This window comes from Peromyscus leucopus, chromosome 7, assembly GCF_004664715.2.
Source record: "Peromyscus leucopus breed LL Stock chromosome 7, UCI_PerLeu_2.1, whole genome shotgun sequence".
NCBI classification, from domain to species: Eukaryota; Metazoa; Chordata; class Mammalia; order Rodentia; family Cricetidae; genus Peromyscus; species Peromyscus leucopus.
Window position 1 is genome coordinate 50933171 of NC_051069.1, and position 14117 is coordinate 50947287.

Below are 14117 nucleotides of genomic sequence, written 5' to 3' on the forward strand. Positions count from 1 at the left end.
CTCAAGTAGTGCTGACCCAAACACCAGGGTGCAGAAACCAGGGAGATGGCTTAGTTCTGAATGTTTCCAGCTGCGGCAGGGTCTCCAGGCCAGCCATGAGCTCGCATGGCGCTATGCTCAGGGTGACTTCTCCTTTGCTCTCTCTTCAGCTGCAGTTAAAGTAAAGGAGACTTCGACGATGGACTAGCTCTGCTCTCCCAGAGCCGCACATGCACTGATGTTGTGTTTTAACCTGTTGAGCCCCGTCATTTGAAATGTTGTGCACAGTGTCTGTGGCCACGGCCGGCACTAGCTGTTTGTGTGAGGTTTGCTTCGTGACCGAGCCCTGCAGTACTTTGTGCATTCTGAATCTTAAAGTTTTTGTTTTTAATTCTGTATTTTATCAGATCCACCACTGTGCAGGTGGCAAGCAAGATTTGATGTAGTTTTTATATGTTGTAATATTTCTTCAAATAAAGCGCTTCTATAAAGCACCCCAAGTAGTGACTGACTTCTCTGGCTGCTTCCCCACCAACAAAAGAGGGGAACAGGGCCTCCACAGAGGTGCTACCTGCATCTACCTCATGGGATACATTTCTGTGGCTCAGTTCTGGCAAGTGAGAGGCAAGTGGAACTTTCCAGAAATCCTCTTAAGAAAATGGTGTTGGGGCTGGAGAGATGGCTCAGAGGTTAAGAACACTGCTCTTCCAGAGGTCCTGAATTCAATTCCCAGCAACCACAAGGTGGCTCACAACCATCTGTAATGAGATCTAGCGCCCTCTTCTGGCCTGCAGGCAGAACACTGAATACATAATAAATAAATAGATTTTTTTTTTTTTTTTTTTTTTTTTTTTTTTTTTTTTGGCTTTTTGAGACAGGATTTCTCTGTGTAGTTTTGGTGCCTGTCCTGGATCTTGCTCTGTAGACCAGGCTGGCCTTGAACTCACAGAGATCCACCTGCCTCTGCTCCCAAGTGCTGGGATTAAAGGCATGCACCACCACTGCCTGGCTTGGAAGTATATCGGGGACTATGGGGGTCCAGCCCCTCGATAGTCCCCTCCCAGGGTCCGGGAAGAATCTACAACCAGCTGATAATTAATCTTTGATGAAATGAAATGAATATATGTACACGAAACTCCTTAGTTCATACACTTTATTATTCTGTGATAGTTCTCTCTCTACACAGCTTCTATTCTGCTCTCATGCCTAGTTCCTTCCTTGCCTGATTTCTCTATATTTGTCTACTGTCCCCTCTAGGTTCTATCTTAATTCCTTCATCTAGTTCTGCCCCTTGTAGGTTCTCATCCATCTTGTTCCTTCCCATATCATCTCCTCTCCCGTCTCCTTCTCTTTCATCTGGCTCTTCCTCATCTTCCATCTCGTTCCTCTAGTACTCTCCTGTAGCCCTTCAATCTACTTCTTCCCCATCTCAGTTTGTTCCTCTCAAGTTCTTACCCATCTAGTTCTTCCATTCTCTTCTCCTTTCTCTGTCCTCTACTTTACAGTTATATATCTCCCCAAAATCACAATCCTCCCCTCCACCTAGGACACTCAGCCTGAACTTCCTCAGGCAGTGATAGTCTGCTATCAGGATCAAATGGAGGGTTGATAAGAATTACAAAGAGGGGCACTAGTTGTTTATTACCATTTGTGACCCAAAGGGGAAGTGACTAATGAATTAACTAAAGGCTAAATATGGGTAATATCTAAGAAGAGGGATCTTACATGCACAACTATAATCTTAAATGTGTTTGGTAAAAGATGTTAAAAATCTATAAGTTGCTAGGTCAATGGGAGAAAATAAAGCTCTTTTTTCCTGTGGCTCCTATCCAAGCTGTCTGCCGTTTTTTCTGCAGGGTGGGGGAAAGTGTGCTCAGTCTCTAGGCAACCTGTGTACAGCTAGATGCCTCTGGTGATAGTTAAAGGGAGATCTGGAACTGGAGGTAAGATTTGGGAAAGGAGGAAGTTAAGCTTAATTAGCACATCCACCAGGCCTTCTCAAACAGGTAGCCTGGATGCTTAAGTCTGTTCTTAGACAGTACAGCGGTATCTCTGATAAGGTACTTTCCTCCATCCGGTGATGGACCTGGCCGGATGCTACCAATAATGATAATTACAGGGAGGCTTGAACTGGGAGTTCTGGCTGAGCATAGCTGTTAGCACAGAAGGTTATCTAAATATTCCTAGAAGTGGTTAGGTAAGTAGTTAGAGGTCTATAAAGTTAGTAAGGCTGTAAGAAAGGAGGGGTCTGAGCTAAATTGTGTAAAGCTATTACTTAATGTCTACCTAGGCGGTGTCCCCTTGTGGAATTTACCTTAAGTCAGGAGAATCGCCTGTGGGTGGTTATCACTGTTAATCCTCGGAAATTGGGTGACCACCTGGGTGATGTCTCCTTTAGTCCTTGAAAGTGGCTAGGGGAGATATCTGATTCCAGAGAAAGCCTTTCCTGAGGCTGTTCTCCAAATGCCTGGAATGTGTATGTCTAGAGAGTGATCAGTCCACATTGTTAGCCCTTCTTAGGGAAAAATCAATTGGGAAGACTATGAAGGCACACATGATTTTCATAACAGAATACAGCTGATATATAACAAGCCAAGTAACACCAAAAACTCCTTGGGATTTGGCTTCCTCTGGAGGAATTCCCTGATTCCTCCAGGTAGTGACTTTGCCATAACCAGCTGAGTTCTTATGATATTCCTGCGGCCCGCAGCAGAAGTAGAATTTTGTTTTTCTTTTTTCTTTTTTTTTTAAAGATTTATTTATTTATTATGTATACAGCATGTATGACTGCAGGCCAGAAGAGGGCACCAGATCTCATTTCAGATGGTTGTGAGCCACCATGTGGGTGCTGGGAATTGAACTCAGGACCTCTGGAAGAGCAGCAGTCAGTGCTCTTAACCTCTGAGCCATCTCTCCAGCCCCCAATAAATAGATCTTAAAAGAAAATGGTGTTGGTTATCTCCATGGCTACTTTGCCCTTGTTCTGGAGTTGACTGTACTTGGTGTCTGGTAATGCAGCAGCCATCCTGTGAACATAAGGACATAGACCTGGGTGGTACAAGGAGAGAAGAACCACGGCTCAGCTGCCCTTAAGTAGAACTCCAGTTGGCTTAAGACTTGCCTAGGCCTTTGGAGATAACTTGGGTCATGGACACCGACATGGTTTCCGGACACAGCAGGGATCATAGACATTGCCTTGGATTCAGGTGGAAGCCCAGACCATGGAAATTCCCATGGTCAGGTGGTAACACAGACCATGGACATCTGTTGGGGGAGATTTGTTCACTCTGTCCCCTGAAACTGTCAATAAACTGAACTTTGATTCAGTGAAAAAAAAAAGAGACCTGCCTAGGCTTTCTTTCTGACTTGATCTACTGAATTCTACATGAATAGAACTTGAGTTTGTCCTTAGGAAATGTCAACTATAAAATGCAAATGTACATCTTTATCAATTTACTCTTCAGTCCCCGTGAGTCACAAATGTGCCGAGACCAAGGGACAAAGTGGTTAAACCCCTCAGGAGCAAACAGGTGTGATCTGAACTGTGCCGAGAGCCTCCTGTGGCCCTTCTCGCCTGGCTCAGAAATGTCTGGAGACTCCTGGGTCATCGGGCATGGCTCAAATGTATACATGCCTTTTTCTTTATCTTGTAACCATGTCTGATCACTGTTCACTGTGTAGCTCTGGCTGGCTTAGTAATCGTGGCAGTCCTCCTGCCTCCACCTTCCAAGTGCTGGTGCACTGTGCTAAATCTAGCAGTGACTTTCTTCAAGCCTATGTGGCCTAGGCTAGCTTGAAACTCAGTCGCCCTGCCTCCCCCTCCCCCGACCCATGTTTGTGCCACCACCGCCAGCTAGAACAGTTGGGGTGTACTGCCGTGTAGACAGAAGCGTGTAAACGGAAGCCGGTGCCTCTTGGCCTCGTCTTTCAACAGGCCGTGGGCCACCGTCTTGAGAGAAGTTGCCAGGTGGCCTCCGTGCTGGTTTCTCGTAATGGACGTGTGCAGAACAGCCACCCCTACACGCAGGCACTGGCCTGGCTCCGGCACACGGCCCCCAGGGGGGGGGGGGGAGGCTGCACGGCTGAACCACCACATTCTTCCCTTCAGAGCTCAAGTGCAGGCTTTGGGGACAGAAACCGCAAGGTGAGGAGCCCTGATTGGAGCAGTGCTGGATGGTTGGAGTTTGCTTGAGACAGTGTCACAAAGCTCAGGCTGGCTTTTATCTACTGTCTGCATCAACACACCTGACTTAGGGGATGCGGGGATGTGCCAGGCTTGCTGCCCCAGAATAGGGGTTTTCTGTTGAGTCAGAATCTTTCTGTGTAGCCCCACGTCTTTTTTTTTCATGTTACTGTGAAGACATCATGACCAAGGCGACTTATATGTGGGGCGTTTACCCACCACCCCCACAGTTTCCCAGAGTTTTGATCAGCAGGAAATATTAGATAGAATGATTTATTGCAGAGAATGTTGCGGAGATAAACAGAAAATAAAGGATAGCCTCGAGAGGGCCTGGAACCTATTCCAACTGGCCCCGACTGTCTCTGGCCCAGGGTTTTTATAGAGACGCCAAGGGGTGGAGCAAAAGACCTCCTCCCCCAGCACAGCCAAGTGCAGACCATCTCAGACACCTGCACTCAGGCCCGTGGTCCTGATCATCCTCTATTCGGACCTGCTGGGTAAAGCCACGAGGAACCCGAGAATGGGCTCCCACACTTTTAGAACACTTAATTGGGGGCTTGTTTAGTTTCAGAGCAAGGCCATGATCATTACGGCAGGGCAGTAGGCAGGCATGGTGCTGGAGTGCTGGCCAAGAGCTTACATCTGCTCCACAAGCAGGAGGCAGAGACACTGGGCCTGGAGTGACATTTTGAAATACCTCCAATAAGGGCCACACCTTCAATCCTTTCCAAATAGTTCACCAGCGAGGAACCAAGCATTCAAATATGAGCCCGTTCTCATTCAAATCACCACACGCTAGCTGGCCTGGAACTCTGTATAAGCCAGGATGGCCACAAAACATCTGCCTGCCTCTGCATCTCAAGTGCCACATTATAAGTGCTCTCACACCTGATAGTTGCATTTTGGGGGGGTAGGAGTTGAAACGGTCTCACTACGTAGCCCTGGCTGGCCTGGAAACTCACTATGTGGACCAGACTGCTCTCACACTCAGATCTGCTGAGCTAAAGGTGTGTGCCACCATGCCCAGCTGCTGCATTCAATTTACCGTGCCAATGGGGGGGCCTGTGTCCCCGGTGCACATGTGGGGTTCAGAGGGCAGCCTTTGGAATTTCCTACCACAAACTCTTAGCAGGTGAGTCACCTCGACAGTTTGAGAATGGTCGAATCAGTGAACTCTTGTCTTCACCGTTGGAGAAGTGCGCGAGTCACTCTGAAGTCATTAACGAGGACAATGCCAGGCCCTTCCCTGACCCCTTCCTACCAATTGTACCTAAGTGTAACTTGTTTATTGTTTCCACGAAGCAAACCGACTGAACGTAGATGTGGAGGCTCCAGGGGCAGCTCAGAGTACTGGCTGCTCTTTCAAAGGACCTGGCTTTGGTTGCCAGCACCACAGAATGGGTAACTCTAGTCCCTGGGGTCTGGGACCCTCTTCTGGCCTCTCTGAGTACTGCACTCATGCATATACATCCTGAGGCAAAACACTCATCCACATCTAAACAAAACAAAAAAACTTTGAGATGGGGTCTCATGTAGCCCCAGACTGGCCTTACACTTCTACCCTTCCTGCCTGGACCTCCTGGGTGCTAACATGACCACCAGCATGTTCTACTGTGCCCTGGGTTTGCTGATCCACACTTCCTTTTCGGGGGTAGTCACTTGTAAAGGAGTAGGACACTGTTGAGAGTCCGGTGCAGCTTTAGGTGGTCTGCTGTTCCCGTTTCTTCTTGGTTTGTGCATGTGTGTGCCTGCAGGTATGCATGCCTGCTAGTGCATGTGTGCAGGCCAGGGGAGGCCGACAAATGTTCTCGCTCATTCTCCACGTTATTTCTTGAAACGGTCTTTGCTGAGCCCAGAGCTCACTGGTTTTGGGCTACATCAGCAGCAAGCCTTGGTGACCCGATGTCTGCCTCCCCAGCGTGGGGTTGCAGGGGCAGGAGGCTGTGACTAGGTGTTTACATGGCGCTAGGGATCTGAACTCGGGTCCTCAAGGTTGTCCTCATGTGTACTGTGTTCTGGTCACTCTCACGGCACCCTCTTACCTGCCTCCCGTCCCTGCCGTTCCCCCACTCTCCTTCCCACCTTTGTTTTGTGACCTTCTGGTCTCTGCCGCCCCAGATCAGGAACTATTCACTGGAGCCTGGTGGGCTCACCCGTGGACACACAACTCAAATCGATGACTGTCCCTTTCTAGAATCCATATCTGCCAGTTCGGTGGGAAGGGCCGGGCTTCACGAGCCCCTCTTCACCCACACATGGCTGTTGACAGGCCAGGCCCGTGCAGCTGAGCTGCCGAAGCTGCTGAGAGCATGTCTGCAATGCGTGTCTCCTCCTGAAGGCAATGCAGCCTGCTCTCTCTCCACTCTTTCCAACCTCCTTCCAGTGGCGTCAATGCCTGGTTAGGGCTGGGTACTCAACCGTCACTTGATCTAAGACCCCGAGAAGCCTTGAGTTCGCATCCACCTCCCTTCACTGGCCAGGCCAGGGGCTCTCGGGCCTCTCTCTCTCCAGGGTCTCACTTTGTAGCAAGTTCAAAGTGACCTTGAACTTGCAGTTGTCACGCCCCCTTGACCCCACTCCCACCCCCCCACCCTCCACCCACCCCCACCCCGAGTACTGGGATTATTGGTGTGGGTGATGGCCTGGGATAGTTCACGGTGGTTGTTTTGAGACAGGTTTCACTTTGTAGCTCAGGCTAGCCTGGAGCTCATTTGTGTAGCCCAGGCTGATCTCAACTGGCAGTAATCCTCCTGCCTCAGACTCTCTTCCGGTGCTGAGTTTGCAGGTATGAGTCACCATTCATTCCTAGCTGCGTGTTTCTGTCTGTTTCAAATGATTCATCTAGTATACGGGAGAGGGCTAGGCAAAATATTGCCAGCAGCTGGTACTTCTTCTTCTTCTTCTTCTTCTTCTTCTTTTTTTTGGTTTTTTGAGACAGGGTTTCTCTGTGTAGCTTTGCGCCTTTCCTGGATCTCGCTCTGTAGCCCAGGCTGGCCTCGAACTCACAGAGATCCGCCTGCCTCTGCCTCCCGAGTGCTGGGATTAAAGGCGTGCGCCACCACCGCCCAGCCAGCTGGTGCTTCTTAAAGGTAAATATGGGTACAGAGTGCCACAGGATCTGAGAGGTCCCTCAAACCCCCTGCGAAGGCTGCAGAATTATTTTCTGTGTCTGAGACACAGTCTGCTGTGGCCCAGGCTGTTCTCGGACTCGTTATGTAGCTGTGGCTGATCTTCCACCTTCACTTCTGGAGTGCCAGTAATTCAAGTGTGCTCCCCCTGCCCCCACCCAAAAGAGTGGTTTGAAAGGCAGCCGGGCATGGAGGCAAAAAACTCAAGCCTCAAATCTGCCTCCTCAAAGATAGAGCACAGTGCCAAGATGAAGGTGAGTTTGAGCCAAGGGAAAGGCTTTCAGCAGCGATGTGACAGGAAATGGTATGGGGGCCATGAAGATGGCTTAGTGGATAAACACACCACACTGGCAGCCAAGCCTAATGGCCTGAGTTAGAGCTCTGGTACCCAGAAGATGGAGGGTGAGAACCAACTCCTGAAAGCTGTTCTCTGATCTCCACACAAGCACACACTAGATAAAAAACAAAAATGTTAACACAAAACAAAAAGAACAGCAATAGGGCTGGAGAGATGGCTCAGAGGTTAAAAGCACTGACTGCTCTTCCTGAGGTCCTGAGTTCAATTCCCAGCACCCACATGGTGGCTCACAACCATCTGTAATGAGATCTGGTGCCCTCTTCTGGCTTGCAGGAATATATGCAAACAGAACACGGTATATATAATAAATAAATAAACCTTTAAAAAACAACAACAACAACAACAACAAAACTTTAAGGGTGGGGTGTGGAAGATGCCTTTAACCCCAGCACTTGGGAGACAGAGGATCTCTATGAGCTGGAGGCCAGCCTGGTCTACATGGTGATACCCTGTTTTATTTTGTTTTTTTAAATGCTCAGCATGGTGGTTTATGCTTTTAATCCCAGCACTCGGGAGGCAGAGACAGGTGGATCTCTGTGAGTTTGAGGCCAGCCTGGGCTACAGAGCGAGTTCCAGGACAGACTCCAAAGCCACACAGAGAAGCCCTGTCTCGAAAAAAAAACAAAAAATTTAAATTAAAAAAATTCCCATTTGTTGTGTTGTCTGGATTTTGCATTTCTGTAGTATGTTTTTATTTATTTATTTATTTATTTATTTATTTTATTTTGCTTTTGTTTTTCAAGACAGGGTTTCTCTGTAGCTCTGGCTGTGCTGAACTCACTTTGTAGACCAGGCTGGCCTCAAACTCAGAGATCTGCCTGCCTCTGCCTCCCTAGTGCTAGAAATAAAGGTGTGAGCCAGTGCTCACACACACACACACACACACACACACACACACACACACACACACACGGCTCCAAGATCCATTTCTAAGTGCTGGGAATATAGGTCATTACTAGTGTGCTCAACTCCCTGTATTCCATTCCCACTAGCATCCCAAATAAATAAAGAAATTCTTGGAATGCATGTTCCTATAGGCAGAGAGTCAAGTAAAGGGGGATTATGGCAGAGTTCTAGGGGTGTAGCTCTGTGGGAGGACAAGAAACAGCGTGGGAAATAGTTTCTGTTGTTGTTGTTAAACCATTGACTCTGTTTAAAATTCTTCCTTTGTACATTACGTCACGACCAGTTAGTTTCTCCTCTCCCCGCTTTAAGGTGACACTAGCAGGGCTTTCGAGACGTCTTTGCAGCTGCGGGGGCTTGCTGCCAAGCCTGAAGACCTGGGTTCAATACCCGGGACCCGCATAATGGAAGAAGATCTCCTGCAAGTTGTCTTCTTCTTCTTCTTCTTCTTCTTCTTCTTCTTCTTCTTCTTCTTCTTCTTCTTCTTCTTCTTCTTCTTCTTCAACTTATTATTCTCTTATATACATTGGTGTTTTGCCTGCATGTATGTCTGTGAGAGGGTGTCAGATCTTGGAGTTACAGACAGCTGTGAGCTGCCATGTGGTGCTGGGAATTGAACTCAGGACCTCTGCAAGAGCAACCAGTGCTCTTAACCTCTGAGCCATCTCTCCAGCCCCCCCTCTTTTTTTTTTTTTTTTTTTTCCGAGACAGGGTTTCTCTGTAGCTTTGGAGCCTTTCTTGGATCTCGCTCTGTAGACCAGGCTGGCCTCGAACTCACAGAGATCTGCCTGGCTCTGCCTCCTGAGTGCTGGGATTAAAGGTGTGCGCCGCCACTGTCTGGCAAGAGTCTTCTTGATGCAAGTGCTCTTCAGCCAGGCTTGTTGGCACACAACTGTGCTCCCATCTATTTGTGAATCACTTGCATTCAGTAGTTCAGGGGCAAGCCTGGGCAACACAGCAAGACCCCAGAGTTTTTAGTTTTGGAGACAGAGTCTCATGTAGAGCAGGCTAGCCTGGAATCCAAGACGTAGCTGAGCCTGGCCTTGAACTCATGATCTTTCTGCCTCTACCTCCCCTACTATTAGGATTACTGGTGGCTAAAAACCTTAGTTTTCGAGGAGGGAGAGAGCGAACCAGCCTTGGATGTGGTAATTTCATGCTTGTATTCCCAGCGCTTGCGAGGGTGAGGTGGAAAGATTGCTGCGAGTTTAAGCCCAGCGTTTGGTGCATCAGGAGTTTCAGGCAGGCCTCATGTTCAAGACCAACCTGGGTGTGGTGCCCATGCCTATAATTTCAGCCCTTCGGAGGTTGAGGCAGGAGGATTGTCGGCAATTACTGGCTATTCTAGCTATAGAGTGAGACACTGGCTTCTAGTCCCATCACCCCAAACAAGGGGGAGTGCAGTTTAACAAGTTCTCTCCCCTGGACCTCTCGGCTAGTTTGGGCCCCAGCGCTTTGCGGCGCACGAGACGCGCGTGTCCGCCTTTGTCCACAGGGCGGCGCTGTGCCCACCGCGGTCTGGGCCGCTCTGGGCTGCGGCGGCGGCGGCACCGGAAGCCTCGTTCTCCCCGCGCTTCCGCTCTCTACCCGGGCTGGGAGCTGCGTGGAGCTGGACTTGGCGATGCCGACCGGCGACTTTGAGTGAGCCTGGGGGGGTGGCGGGTCCTCCGGAGCGGCGGTGGGGGCGGCCGTGGGCGTGGGGCGGGCCGGGGGCCGGACCCGCTCACCGATCCCCTGTTCCCGCAGCTCGAAGCCCAGCTGGGCCGACCAGGTGGAAGAGGAGGGCGAGGACGGTGAGTGCGGCGCCGCGCGCCGTCCCGGGGAGGCAGGGTCCCCAAAGCGCCCGGCGTTCCGGGCCTGTGGCTGACTTCCCCTCCTCCCGACAGACAAGTGCGTCACCAGCGAGCTCCTGAAAGGAATCCCTCTGCCCACCGGCGACACCAGTCCCGAGCCCGAGTTACTGCCCGGAGGTGAGTGACATCCGTCCTGCCCTCTCCCTCCTCCCCCTCCCCTCCAGCCTGCTTCCCGGCCGGTCCCTGTTACCCAGGACACTCAGGTGCTGTCACCTCCCGCAGACCCACTGCCGCCTCCCAAGGAAGTCATCAACGGGAACATAAAGACGGTGACCGAGTACAAGATAGATGAGGACGGCAAGAAGTTCAAGGTGGGGCTGAGGCGGCCGCAGAGGGTCGGCGTGCCTCCGTGCGCAGGGCCACTGCGGTGGGTGGGGAGGGGTGCGAGTGGTGGTTTGGATTGGTGAGCACGGTTTCGAGACTCCGGAAGCGCTCCTCTCGCTTTCCTCTTCAGATTGTCAGAACCTTCAGGATTGAGACCCGGAAGGCGTCAAAGGCCGTGGCAAGGAGGAAGGTGAGACCCTCCTGGCTCGTTTTGGTGTGAGTGGGGGAGGGGGGTCCCCAGGACTGACCCAGAGGGTTTGGGAAGCCCTCACCCTCACTTGTTGATGTAGAATTAAGGTTTAGTGTCAGGTCCTGAAAACTTAGGGCCCGGGAGTAGATGAGGTTAGAACCCCCCCCCCCACCCGTGTGTGTGCTCCCGTGCACGGTATCATTCCTCCGGCACATTCCTCTTGGTGTGAGATGGTCTCTTACCATCTGGAACTAGATCAGGCTAGCTGGCCGTCTGCCCCCAGGGATCCCGCTGTCTCTAACCTCCTTCCTGGCCAGCACTGAGGCTACAAGTACATGCCTCTGCGCCCAGCTTCTCGTTGTGGGTGCTTGGGGTTGGACTCTGATGGGCACTTTTGTGGCATATGCTCCGGAGACATCCAGCCCTCTTGGACTTTTGTTTTGTTTGTTGTTATTTCTGAGAGGCTCTTGCTGTCTAGTCTCCAAATTCTCATTGCTTCTGCCTCAGCCTCCTGGGTCCTGTCTGCCTGCAGGAACAAGCAGCCTCTTTCCCAAGGGGCAAGGGCCTCTGGAGGAAGGGCAGCCACAATTAAAGCCAGGCTCCACTCCAGGCATTTAGCAAGGCATGACTTTCCGACCTGTAGACCAGGCTAGGGAGGCAGGGAGCTTTGTGGTCCCATTGTACAGGAAGGAAGTGAGTCTCAGGTTTAACTAGCTCAAGCATCCTGTGATCTGAGTGACTTCTGGACATGTGCCTCATCCCTGTGGGAGCTGGCCCACGGACTGCCCAGAAACTGCCAGCGGCACAGATGTGTGCCAGCACATTCTGGATCTTCCTACTGCCTCCTGAGGTTTTTCTTCTCTATTTGTGGTGCGCGGTGTGTGGGGGTCATGAATGCCTGTATATTCACACACAGGCCCGAGGAGGATGTCAGGTGACCTGCCCTGTCATATCACTCTCCAACTTACTCTCTTTAGATAGTGTCCCCTGCCCCGAGCCATACTTAACTTTTATATGAGAGTTTGGGATCAAACTCAGGTTCTTGAGTACACAACAAACAGTTTTATACACTGAATCACCTCACCAGCAACTTTTTGTTTTTTACTTTTTCTTTCTTTTTTCCCCCCTGGAGACAGGGCCTCATATAGCATAGCCCCGGCTGGTTTTGAACTTGTATATCTCAGGATGACCTTAAGCTCAAAATCTTCCTGTTTCCACTTCCGAGTGTTAGGGTGATAGTTATGTACCACCATGCCTAGCTTAGGAAATGTGAATTGTCACCATTATCACGTGGAAGGCCTCTGGGGAGACTAGGTGTAGGATTCAAGGCCCTGACATGGTTGTCTGTCTGGGGTACCCCACTGTGGGGTCCTTTGTCCTCACTGTCCCCATCCTTCTGGGAGCCCAGAACTGGAAGAAGTTTGGCAACTCGGAGTTTGACCCACCAGGGCCCAATGTGGCCACCACCACAGTCAGTGATGACGTCTCCATGACATTCATCACTAGCAAAGAGGTGAGCAGGGTGAGGCTGGAGACCCAGAAGTGCAGTGGGTGGTGGGGTGGGCACAGCAGCCCCTCTGAGCCACCCTCCCTGTTCCCCACCAGGACCTGAACTGCCAGGAGGAGGAAGACCCAATGAACAAGCTCAAGGGCCAGAAAATTGTGTCCTGCCGCATCTGCAAGGGCGACCATTGGACCACCCGCTGCCCTTACAAGGACACACTGGGGCCCATGCAGAAGGAGCTGGCTGAGCAGCTGGGCCTGTCCACCGGGGAGAAGGAGAAGCTGCCCGGAGGTGTGGGCCGGGGCACCTGGGAGGGCCTCAGCTTCTCCTTTTGTAGTGTGCTGTTTTCTGTCTGTGGCCAGGTTTGAGCGGCCTGCATCTGGGCGCCCTCCTAGACACCTCATTTGCCGGTGCATGGTTGTCGCGATGTAAATGTGGCTGGTATTCTAACGTGTGTGTGTGTGTGTGTATGTGTGTGTGTGTGTGTGTGTGTAGGTCGATATCTGATGTGTCTTGTGGGTAGCTCCCTCTGTGACTTGCATGGAGCTTTGCCTGTGCCCATCCTGAGAGCCCAGGACGCCCTCAGTTGCGGGCCTGCAGTGCTGGGCTGTGCTGTCAGGACCACGTCTGCCCTGTGGCTTGTTCGCTTTACCCGTGTTGTCAGTGGAGACGTGGAAGGGTGGTAGCATCCTGGGTGTGACCTTTGGGTCGCCAGAGGATGACCGGAAGCCTGCAGCTGGAGGGCGGGGGCGGAATGTGACTTTGCTGCTGCTTTCCAGAGCTGGAGCCTGTGCAGGCTGCCCAGAACAAGACGGGGAAGTACGTGCCCCCGAGTCTCCGGGATGGGGCCAGTCGCCGTGGGGAGTCCATGCAGCCAAACCGCAGAGGTGAGGGGCTAGGGATCGCCTCGGTAGCAAGCAGACGACGGGACGCCCTGTGGTTATCCTGCATGTGGGCGTGGGGTCTAGCCATGGCATGCTCCTCATGCCGCCTCGCCCTGCCTTGCCCACAAAGCCGACGACAACGCCACCATCCGCGTCACCAACCTGTCAGAGGACACGCGGGAGACTGACCTCCAGGAACTCTTCCGGCCTTTTGGCTCCATCTCTCGCATATATTTGGCCAAGGACAAGACCACTGGCCAGTCCAAGGTGGGTGGGCTGGTCTGGGGAGTGGGTGGCTGGATAACAGAGGTCCTGGGAGCCACTTCTTATCCCCGCCCTGACTGTCTGCCCCTGCCCCCAGGGTTTTGCTTTCATCAGCTTCCACCGCCGGGAGGATGCCGCGCGTGCCATTGCGGGGGTGTCTGGCTTTGGCTATGACCACCTCATCCTCAATGTCGAATGGGCCAAGTAAGACCTCCTCCCCGCCCCACGCCCTCTGCCTGCTGTGGTCCTGCTCCAGTTAGGGGGTTGCCAGGCAGGCCTGTCTAAGGAAGGTCCTTTGTTGTGCTCTGGGAAAAAACTGCCAGACTTGATGCCACTGTTGCTAAGCAGGCGAGGGCTGGGCTTCCCTGGTGTGTGAGTGTGAAGTCTCAGGTACTCTTTAGGGTCACAAGTCCCCACCTGCATTCTTACCACCTGCCTCCTCCCTCTTTCCAGGCCATCAACGAACTAAAAAGACACCTGCTGCCTGCTGCTGTCCCCCAGACCCTCAGGGACAGAAAGCTTCCATTAAACAGACTCCAAACACACT

The 14117-nt window shown here is 51.6% G+C and overlaps 2 protein-coding genes across 2 annotated transcripts in view; both read left to right on the forward strand.

The window, feature by feature from the left end:
- Dnmt1 (DNA methyltransferase 1) overlaps nucleotides 1–473 on the forward strand; it is a 49332-nt gene extending 48859 nt beyond the window's left edge. The window contains exon 39 of the mRNA XM_028872427.2: nucleotides 150–473. Coding sequence (XP_028728260.1) covers nucleotides 150–187 — 38 coding nt within the window. The 3' untranslated portion in view covers nucleotides 188–473. The remainder of the gene's footprint in view (nucleotides 1–149) is intronic.
- A 9611-nt stretch (nucleotides 474–10084) lies between these two features.
- Nucleotides 10085–14115, forward strand: Eif3g (eukaryotic translation initiation factor 3 subunit G). Its single transcript, XM_028872425.2, has 11 exons — nucleotides 10085–10192; nucleotides 10298–10344; nucleotides 10438–10521; nucleotides 10627–10715; nucleotides 10859–10918; nucleotides 12327–12431; nucleotides 12524–12713; nucleotides 13202–13309; nucleotides 13437–13573; nucleotides 13668–13774; nucleotides 14024–14115. The coding sequence occupies exons 1-11, from the start codon at nucleotides 10173–10175 to the stop codon at nucleotides 14037–14039; spliced, it is 963 nt and encodes a 320-aa protein (XP_028728258.1). The 5' UTR covers nucleotides 10085–10172; the 3' UTR covers nucleotides 14040–14115.
- Nucleotides 14116–14117: the final 2 nt, after the last annotated feature.

What these genes read in the sequence shown, in the direction of transcription:
- Eif3g (XM_028872425.2), top strand. Translation starts at nt 10,173, where the DNA reads ATGCCGACCGGCGACTTTGA. An exon ending in GGAAGAGGAGGGCGAGGACG is followed by an intron (nt 10,345 to 10,437) that starts GTGAGTGCGGCG and finishes TCCTCCCGACAG; the next exon opens with ACAAGTGCGTCACCAGCGAG. An exon ending in AGGCCGTGGCAAGGAGGAAG is followed by an intron (nt 10,919 to 12,326) that starts GTGAGACCCTCC and finishes CTGGGAGCCCAG; the next exon opens with AACTGGAAGAAGTTTGGCAA.